The following is a 10,705-nucleotide window of genomic DNA, read 5'->3' as shown; positions in this document are numbered from 1 at the left end:
CCTACACTGTGATATTTCTACTTTTACTTAAGATATGAGTACTTCTTCCACCTCTTGTGATACTTTTCTCAATTGATTGTCATTTTTCTTCTCATCATTATTCATTATCAAGTAGCTTTCTGCAATGTATTAAAATAAGGCAGCATAACCATGAACACATAGAGAAGTAGAATGCAACAGACGCATTCATGCATCAGTAATATTAATCCAAAAACATAATACCCTGATGGAGTGGTATGTTAATTACCTTTGACATTAAACACGTTTTACACCTGAAGTTCATTGTAACTGTATCAATTTTGATTACATTAATTATTTATTTAGTTACTTTCTTTATGTACTTATTCAGCACGTATACAATAAAGTTATTATAACATAAAACATTAAGTAATACTTCTTCTCGTTTTATTTCGAAAGGACAAAAGGAAGTGTTTTATCTCATTTGACGCGTCACGCATTCTCTCCTCTGATTGGCTGACGGTGTGACGCTGGACGTGCGTAGGCGCTTCCTCAACTTGACTGAGCAGAAACAGCAAAATAGAAGATGGTGAGTATGAAATGGCGAAAATGCCACAATTTACCACATTTTAAGCCACCGTCTCGATCATGATTACCTCTTGGACACGTCGTCGACATGCGTGAATCGACATCATGTTGTTGGCGTGCCCGAACAGTCTAAAATTAAGGTTTTATTTAAGGGAAGTTTCATTGCGAGATGGATCTACGATCACATGACAGCTGAGCACTTTAGTCCCCCCAAAAAATTCACTGCAAAAAAACTGCAAGCACCCTAAAAGTCACTCTCTTCATTTGCATGGGGGTCTTTTAAGCTTTGTATGTGTGTTCATTATCCATTCTTACTATCTGTATGATTGATATCAGGGCAATTTTTACTTTTTCCTGAATGCTAGCTGGGCTAACCGGCTAACAGCCACTTTATCTTATGGAGCACTTTTCCTGTGAAGAAATAATTAATAATAATTAACCTGCATTTAAATTGTGACTTATTTCTAAAGGTAGGCTTAACGAGTTAGACAAAGCTGTTTTTTACACCAGAACTAGTGGTAAATTATTCATTCATTCAGATGCAGTTTGAATCTATGTAGCAGGATTATTATAATAAGTGGTGGAACAAGTATTCAGATAATTTTCTTAAGTGAAAAGCAGTAATAATACCACGCTGTGAAAGTACTCAACCACAAGTAAAAGTCCTATATTCAAAATCATAGTGAAATACAATTATACAATAAGCCAAATGTATGAAAGTAAAAATAGTCATTGTGTATTAAAATGTTTCCTGCCAGTGTTTTACTTATTATATTTGATGATTTTGGTTAATAGTTTTATGTTGCATTTTACTGCTGTAAATGTTTAGTTTTGTGCTTATTTGACCTCCTCTATTTATATTTAGATAGATTACAGCAGTAAGTACAGCAATGCATCATAGTCTATACAATTATCATGTTTGCAATGTATCTCTAAAAGTTAACTTTAATGAGTTGCTCAGAATCAACCCCATGTTCATCTTTGTGAAGAAGTAGGATATTTTTCCAACAATGAATCCTTCAGTTTATCACAAACATACACAATTATAACATCTGAAAATACGTGATTTCCTATGAGTCACAACTGTAACTAAAGCTTTACCTCTGATATGTAGCGGAGTACAAGTTGCCTTACAATTAAAATACTGAAGTACAAGTACCTCAAATGTGTACTTTTTAAAAGAACTTCAGTAAATGTGTGTAGTTACATTCCACCCTGATCACTATTGATTATAACTAAATTCTAGTCAGCACTTTGATTTGCTTCCCCATATGATTTTGCTCACATTCCGTTGCCTGAAATCTATATATGTTCTTTGTCATGATCACTAACCATCAACCATTAACAATCGATTCCACCATTCACTTTTCTGGTTTGTTTTTGAATGATTAATATCTTATTTCATTCACTTTTTAATTTCTAATTTCAGTTTTCTTGTCCCAAATCTTTCTTGTCTTTGTTTTTCTTATGTTGCTACCGTTGATCATGCCTCATGTCGTTCTCTCCGTGCACATCCTGCCTTCTTTCCTATCTCACCCACTGTCCTCCTCCCACCCCTCATTGCCTGTCTCCAATCCACCAGTCTGGTCACCGGGTAAGTGCCCTCGCTTTGTGTTGGGTCCCTGTCTTTCTGCTCGCTTTTCTGCCTGCCACGCTAACATAAGGGTCGGGTTTTGCACAGCTGGGGAGGTCTGTGGTTTATGCTGCTAATTCAGCAACTGCACTCCTGGGATATGATGCTTTAATTACACCTGCTCTCAGCTGTTCTCCTAAACAAGTAATAACTTGCAACTCATTAAAACAAAATAATTAAAAGTAGGAAACCTTAAGCTCCTAAGTTAGATGTCTAAAACCGGTATAAAAATCTACATCTAAATCTCACAAGGTGCTGTTTACTTCCTGACTCCCTAACAATACAGTATGGGATAGATAAGTAAATTACATTTTAGGGATATCATTTTAATATCACTTTTCTATTAACCTTTAGAAATATATCTTCAATAAATGTTATACTTAGCTGCTGAAATATCTGAATGGCCAATACAACAAAATTGTATTGAGCTATCAAATGAATCAAACCGTAATGTTGTTTGATTATAGCAAACCTAATGGATAAGAGATGTATGTTAAAAAAAAAACTGCAAAGAAAATAAAACGGCTTTTATCCCGAGTCATGTTTTATTAGTTTAACTTTCGTCCTTAAATAAAGCACTTGAACAAATATATAATATGGCTTTAAGGTCATGTTGCTGAAAACGTTTTACAACTTTAAACGATTCCTCTTTTAGTGACTCATCTATTTAATAACAGGATTTCTACTTCGTTCCATGGACACATCTTAAGCCATTTTTTTGTTGAGGAAATCCAATCAGGAAATAGTTTCCCGTTTTTCCGGAATGATAGTTTGCAATATGCCGTAACCAAATATAGTCATTCAACTAAATAAATACAATGTTTTTTGACAAGCATGTTTTTGAAGTGACCAAAACATTCCTATAATTGTTCATCAAAGTCATCTCATGGTTTCTCAATTAACATGAACAGCATGTATCTGCTGGTCAGTTGGGTTAAAAGTTTGTTAAAGGGTTTTATTTTTTGTAAAAACATTCAAATTGGCTGGTTTTTTATTCCTATTGACTCTTTATGTGAAAACATAATTTTCTCGCTCTCATGCCCTACATCTGTTATTGCCTGTCTGAAATCCATCTGTACTGATTCAATCAATATTTTTCCAATCCATATGTGCTGTGGTTTTTCAGATTCTGTAACAAATTACATTCACAACACAGTTGGAATTCAGACACTTAATAAACCAAGCTTATTTCTGACACAAACGTTGCTTATTTACAAGTTTGAGCTTCATGAATTAAGCCTGTTTATTTTTACTGAATTATCCTTGAGATGGATTGTTGTTTAGTTGAAATAACAGTAAAGTAGAAAGTGTGTTGTTGTGTTTTGTTAACAATATATGATACATATTATAATTACTAACTTAGAAGTAAAGTTGTTGTGCTGGATCCCGACTAGCGGCATCCCACAGGGCTCTTTCCTCGGCCCACATTGTTTTTCCAATGTTCAGAGGCTTCATCCCATAGCCTGAACTCATAGGTGGGTGACTAACCTGTTAGTTTGTGTGTGTGTGTGTGTTCGATGCTGTCAGTTGGTCCTGGTGTTAGGTGACCTGCACATCCCCCATCGGTGCAACACCCTGCCAGCCAAGTTCAAGAAGCTGTTGGTCCCGGGGAAGATCCAGCACATCCTCTGCACGGGAAACCTCTGCACCAAGGAGAGCTATGACTACCTGAAGACCCTCGCTGGAGACGTCCACATAGTCCGAGGAGACTTTGATGAGGTCAGTTTGAAGACGAGAATAAAAAAAACAAAAACACTCAAAATGTTGAAAAAGGCTAAGGGATTGATTAATTAAACTAAATGACTTAGGCTGTGGGAATGGGTGCATGATTGAGTTTCCCGTTTTTTTATACCCATATGGCCTGTGTATAATTAATGAACCATATTATGCAAATGTTTTAGGCTTTAATGTTCAAAAAGCTCTTTATCTTTCTCATACTGCCTGTCCTGCAGCACCTCTCTTCACCCTCTGTCTGAAACCAGAGCCCAGTCTGCTCTGATTGGTTAGCTGGCTGGCTCTGTTGTGATTGGACAACCACTTAGAAATATCCCACCCCTTAGCCTATTACGTACAATGTGTTGGAGCGCTAGCCAATAGGAGCATGAGTGTATGTTACAGAAGTAAACAAAGGAGTCAAATAGAGGCGTTTCAGACAGACAGACAGGGGGGGGAGAACTTTTGGATTTTAACCTTTGCAGACTACTTACATTCACAACAAAATATAGAACACACTACAGGAAAGGGAAAATTCTAAAAAGTATAATAGGGCTCTTTTAATAATGTTACGGGGGTTTGACAGTGTTCTTCAAAGTCCATCATAATTATTATTTTACATATAGAGGTAATATATAGTATAAGTATAGTACTGTGATTACTTGATGACTTTTTGGATGTGTAATTAAGTAGATTATTTGTTTATTTGTTTATACATAATTTAGAATCAGTAATATTTTTGTATATCTATTTGACACTGATTAATTGTGTATTCTATAATAAGGCTCAAGGGCATATGGCACTCTCAACTCTTTCCAGGACATGCCGGGGCCCTGCCTGCCAGTAGCTTTGCCGATATCTGTGTTGATAGGTAATAGATTAAGAGCGGTGAATCATCTTAGATACAGGAAGCACTCACACGTTTGTGTGAGTTTATCTAATTTAGCAGTGATTCCATGTCAGCCACAGCTTGTTACAAAAAACATGACTGATAGTGTGTTTAACAAACTTAAACTAGCTTTATTAAATGTCAGGTCTTTGGCAGGAAAAACATTTTTAATCAATGATTTTATCACTGAGCACAATCTTGATTTTATGTTTTTAACAGAAACTTGGATTGAACAAAATAACAGTGCAGCTGTTCTTATCGAATCAACCCCTCCCAACTTTAGTTTTATGAGTCAGGAAAGAATGCATAAGAAAGGGGGTGGAGTTGCTATTCTGTTCAATGATTCCCTTCAATGCAGGAAGACATCGTATGGAAACTTTGATTCTTTTGAATATGTGGCCCTTCAGCTGAAATGCTCCTCTCGAGCTCTGTTCCTAAATATCTATAGGCCACCCAAATACCGTGCAAGCTTTTTTGATGACTTTACTGAACTGCTGTCTATAGTGTGTATTGACTTTGACCGTCTAGTCATTGTTGGTGATTTTAACATCCATGTTGACAACCCCCAGGACAGAGGGGCTAAAGAACTGTTTTGTGTTCTTGATAGCTATGGACTGACTCAGCATGTGACGGAGCCCACGCACAATAAGGGGCACACTTTGGACTTAATTATCTCAAAGGGTCTGAATATCTCTAAGGTTGTGGTGACTGATGTTGCACTGTCTGACCATTCCTGTGTTTTCTTTGAGAGCTCTATATCTGTTCACACAAGTGTTCAAAAAGAGGTAACCACAAAGCGACATTTAACTGAAAATACTAGGGAAATGTTTACTCAGAATTTTTCTTCCACACTTGCCCCTGCTAACACCTCAGTAAATGAGCTAGTAGATCATTGTAATTCAAAAATTAAAAATGTTATAGATGCCATTGCTCCAATTAAGGTAAAGGAAGTGACTGGGAAGAAAATATCTCCATGGAGAAAGGCCATGACCGTTAAAACAGAAAAAAGAGAATGTCGAAAAGCTGAACGCAGGTGGCGAAAAACAAATCTCCAGGTTCACTTTGAAATGTATAAAGAGAGACTTGGCCTTTATAATTTGGAATTGAAAAACGCACGACAATCATTCTTCTCTGACATCATTACCAAAAACAAAAACAACGCACGTGCCTTGTTTGCTACCGTCGACAGACTAACTAACCCCCCAGTGTCAGTAGCCTCTGAATTTCTAACCACCAGGGCGTGCAATGATTTTGCCTCCTTTTTCACTGACAAAATTCAGAAAATCAGACAAGCAGTCAGTGCCTCTGCATCAGGAACAGCAAATGTGTTGTCTCTGTGTCCACTTAACATCAATTCAGACATCATGACACAATTCCATCAGATTAATGATAAAAACCTAGAGGACATTATACAACTTCTGAAATCCTCCTCCTGCTGCCTTGATATTATTCCAACAGGATTTTTCAAAGATGTTTTGCCCTGCATGGCCTCAGAACTACTTCATATAGTAAACAAATCTCTTCACTCAGGTATTTTTCCACAGGCCCTGAAAACTGCAGTCATTAAACCGCTCTTAAAAAAGAATAATCTAGATGCTTCAGTAATGAACAATTACAGGCCCATATCAAACCTGCCATTTCTAGGTAAAATCATTGAAAAAGTTGTTTTTCAACAGTTGAGTAATTTCTTGCATTTAAATAACTGTTTCGATGTGTTCCAGTCAGGCTTTCGTCCAAACCACAGCACTGAGACTGCTCTTGTAAAGGTCTTTAACGACATCCACTTAAACACAGACAGTGGCAGAACTTCAGTGTTAGTATTATTAGATCTCAGTGCTGCGTTTGACACTGTTGACCACAGCATATTACTAGACCGACTGGAAAACTGGGTGGGACTTTCGGAAACAGTTCTAAATTGGTTTAAATCCTACTTAAAGGATAGAAACAACTTTGTTTCTATCGGTAAATACACATCTGAGTTGACAAATATGACATGTGGGGTTCCTCAAGGCTCCATCTTGGGGCCTCTTCTTTTTAACATCTACATGCTACCACTGGCTCAGATAATGAAGAACAACAAAATAAGTTACCATAGCTATGCAGATGACACACAAATTTACATAACAATTTCACCAAGAGACTATGCTCCAATTCAAACACTGAGTAAGTGCATTGAACAAATCAATGACTGGATGTGTCAGAACTTTCTCCAATTAAACAAAGATAAAACTGAGGTAATGGTTTTTGGAGCCAAGGCAGAACGTTTAAAAGTTAGCGCTGAGCTTCAGTCTGCAATGTTCAAACCAACAGATAAAGCCAGAAATCTAGGTGTAGTCATGGACTCTGACCTGAGTTTCAACAGTCACATTAAAACAGTTACTAAATCAGCCTACTATCACCTAAAGAATATATCTAGGATTAAAAGACTAATGTCACAGCAGGATTTGGAAAAACTTGTCCATGCCTTTATCTTCAGTAGACTGGACTACTGCAATGGTGTCTTCACAGGTCTCACTAAAACATCTATTAGGAAGCTGCAGCTGATTCAGAACGCCGCTGCTCGAGTCCTCACTAACACTAAGAAAGTGGATCACATCACTCCTGTTCTGAAGTCTTTACACTGGCTTCCTGTGTGTCAAAGAATAGATTTCAAAATATTGCTGCTGGTTTATAAAGCACTGAATGGTTTAGGCCCAAAATACATTACTGACCTCCTGCTAAACTATGAACCATCCAGATCTCTCAGGTCTTCAGGGACTGGTCAGCTTTCTGTCCCCAGAGTCAGAACTAAACATGGTAAAGCAGCGTTCAGTTATTATGCTCCAAATATCTGGAACAAACTCCCAGAAACCTGCAGGTCTGCTGCAACTCTGACTACTTTTAAATCCAGGCTGAAGACTTTTCTTTGTGTCGCTGCTTTTAATTGAACTATTCATATCTTAAACTGCACTGTAACTTTTATCCATGTACTTTTTCTTGTAATGTTTAATTGAACTATTCATATTTTAGACTGCACTGTAACTTTTATCCATGTATTTTTCCTTAATGTTTATTTTATTAGCTTTTCTTTTTTAATGCTTAATGTCTTTCATTTTTTTTTGTAAAGCACTTTGAATTACATTGCGTTGAAAAGTGCTATATAAATAAACTTGCCTTGCCTTGCCTAATCAAATCAAAATCAAATCAAAAATTCAACTCATTTTTATTTTTTCCTACTCAGAACCTGAACTACCCGGAGCAGAAGGTGGTGACGGTGGGTCAGTTTAAGATCGGTCTCATTCACGGCCACCAGGTGATCCCATGGGGCGACATGGCCAGCCTGGCGCTGCTTCAGAGACAGCTGGACGTCGACATCCTCATCTCCGGCCACACACACAAGTTTGAGGCGTTCGAGAACGAAAACAAGTTCTACATCAACCCTGGTTCGGCCACAGGAGCTTACAGCCCACTGGAAAGGTAGAAGAGTCATTAACACGGATTAAAATCACCTCATAATGTCACCACATAAGCTAGGAGTGGCAACTTGTTATAATGAAATCTCTTGCTCAGTTGGGGAATCTAATCAGTACTTAAGTACAATTTCTAGGTGCTTGTACTTAACTTGAGTATTTCAACTTCATGCTACTTATATACTTACTGTATATTGCACTGCAATTCAGAGGTATATATTATTCTTTTTTTCACTACTACCAGTCAGTTGGATATATTTAATCACTTTTTAAAACAATCATTCAATCAACTGACTTATAATAATAACCACAATAATAACAATACTACCACTAACATAAATAATAAAATACAATAATAATATAACTAGTTATATAATATAAATTCTTCTGAAATGAACACTTATATACCACAATTTGACTACCTCTACTTTTCCTTAAATTTGTAGGACTTTTTCTTTTAAGTATTTCTTTTCTAAAAAGACAATAGCTGCAGATGTTCATTACACTGATGATGTCCTCCAGTGTGACACAAAACAGGTGTAACTCTAGAAACCAGACTGACTATAATTACACACAGTCAGGAAAAGCTTTGACCTTAAACACATCTTCCTCTCTCCTTACAGCAACATCATCCCCTCTTTTGTATTAATGGACATCCAGGCTTCTACAGTGGTGACATACGTTTATCAGCTGATCGGCGACGACGTCAAGGTGGAGAGAATTGAGTATAAGAAATCTTAAAGGTGGAGGAAGAGGAGGCGTTGGGTTTAGCGTGGCTCAGTGTATCGTTTCATTCCTTTCCACCAGGGGGCAGCAGCTCCCCTGCAGTCACCACAATGTTAATGCTGTAACAAACTGTTCAGTAACTCTAAAAGAAGAATATGTATTATATTGTTTATATGTCATCAGCATTTGCTTGTATCCCAGCTGTCATTTGGTAACTGTAGAGAATGCAATAATATCACATGTATTTGTTATCAAAAGAAATATTCGGTGCCATTTTTCTTTTCTTTTCTTTTGTCTTGTCAACTTTTTCGCCCTCGTCATGTTGTCCTGTAACCAACAGGTCTTTAGCTTCATGTAGTCGGCCTTTATGTCAATCATTTATTTCCCACAATAAAGATCTAATTTCACTCCACCGGTTGTTTTGACTTTAATAATACTGAAAGAAATGTGAACAGGTTATTTATTATAAGATTTAAGTAAATCTTGCATGTCTTAATGTCTTAAATAAGCCATTACACACTCTTTAAAATATTGAATGCCATTTCAAACAAGAGTATTAATATATAACATTTAGAGAAAAATCAAGTTATTTTTTAAATTGGCATTTATTTGTTTAAACAAGTGTGACTCAACGTTATCATTAAAAAAGGTATTTTGAGATTGTTATAGCATATAAATGGAAAACCTATTGATTTGTGGCACACTTATTAAATAAAATACTGTTTAATCTTTGGTTTTGGGGGAAGGTATCAAACATATTCAAATTTTAAAAGGATTAAAACTAAGTAAAGTGTTGAAGTCCAAATTAAAGGTTGGGTAGGTAAGAATGGAGAAACCAGCTCGAGTGTGCTAGAATTTGAAAGTAGCCTACGCAGCCGAAAAAATCTGTCTCTTCCTTCAGACTTCCTTACAACTTTACCTTACAACCTCCTCCAACACACACGAACGCGCACATGACCAATGATGGCACGAGATAAGTTTGTGCACAGATGGAAGGCTGACAGGCAGGTAGGCCATCCAGTCATTTTAGCCGTGCAGGCTCAGATGATTGGTCGTGCTTTTTACAGTACGGCTTCCACAGATGACGTTTTTTTATGGATTTTTTTGTCAAAGCACTTAAGATATTCGGGATGTTAAGAGCATTCCATGGAATATAACAAAAAGTGTTTCTGAAGTGAATTACCCTACCTTTAAGTTCAAGTTTTTATTTGACTAAATCATGTCTAAAAATCATCAAATTCTGACTATACTAAATCACGTGACTCTAGTCGAACCCTCTAATAATAACAAGTGAATACGTGACTGTCATCAGAGTATTACATAATTAAAATGTTGTAATATATTGCATCACTAATTGTGGCAGAAGGGAAAGAGCAGAGGGGAAACCCAGAGGATTAATTTCGATTGTTATTATTCCTTGTTAAAATTGAGAGATGCACTCCCTTATTCTTTAGACGTGCAACAGGTTTCCCAAAAGTCCCCAACTTTATTTTCAGCTCACAGCTACAAGAATGTGCACACCTCAACTTTTCATTACGACACTATGAGTAATACTCTGCTAAAACACTCTCCAGTGTCTGTTTTTATACCATATTTAGAAACTTGGCTGCAGGGATTACATAAGATAATTATTAGCGTTGAACACTGATGTTTGATAATGAGTACCTAATGGTATAATAATTTCCTGACAACATGATCAAATGTGCACTTAACCTGATACAAAAATCGAATAAAACTTAGAAATGTGAT

At 36.6% G+C, this 10,705-nt stretch overlaps 1 protein-coding gene across 1 annotated transcript; it reads left to right on the top strand.

Annotated features, from left to right (window-relative positions):
- Positions 1-439: 439 nt before the first annotated feature.
- Positions 440-9,368, top strand: vps29 (VPS29 retromer complex component). Its single transcript, XM_034112262.2, has 4 exons — positions 440-547; positions 3,707-3,898; positions 8,002-8,237; positions 8,854-9,368. Exons 1-4 carry the CDS (start codon positions 545-547, stop codon positions 8,969-8,971), a joined length of 549 nt encoding a protein of 182 aa, XP_033968153.1. The 5' UTR covers positions 440-544; the 3' UTR covers positions 8,972-9,368.
- Positions 9,369-10,705: the final 1,337 nt, after the last annotated feature.

Source organism: Pseudochaenichthys georgianus, chromosome 22, assembly GCF_902827115.2.
Source record: "Pseudochaenichthys georgianus chromosome 22, fPseGeo1.2, whole genome shotgun sequence".
NCBI classification, from domain to species: domain Eukaryota; kingdom Metazoa; phylum Chordata; class Actinopteri; order Perciformes; family Channichthyidae; genus Pseudochaenichthys; species Pseudochaenichthys georgianus.
This window is presented reverse-complemented; position numbering and strand designations above follow the sequence as displayed.

What these genes read in the sequence shown, in the direction of transcription:
- vps29 (XM_034112262.2), top strand. An exon ending in TCCGAGGAGACTTTGATGAG is followed by an intron (nt 3,899 to 8,001) that starts GTCAGTTTGAAG and finishes TTTCCTACTCAG; the next exon opens with AACCTGAACTACCCGGAGCA. An exon ending in GCTTACAGCCCACTGGAAAG is followed by an intron (nt 8,238 to 8,853) that starts GTAGAAGAGTCA and finishes CTCTCCTTACAG; the next exon opens with CAACATCATCCCCTCTTTTG.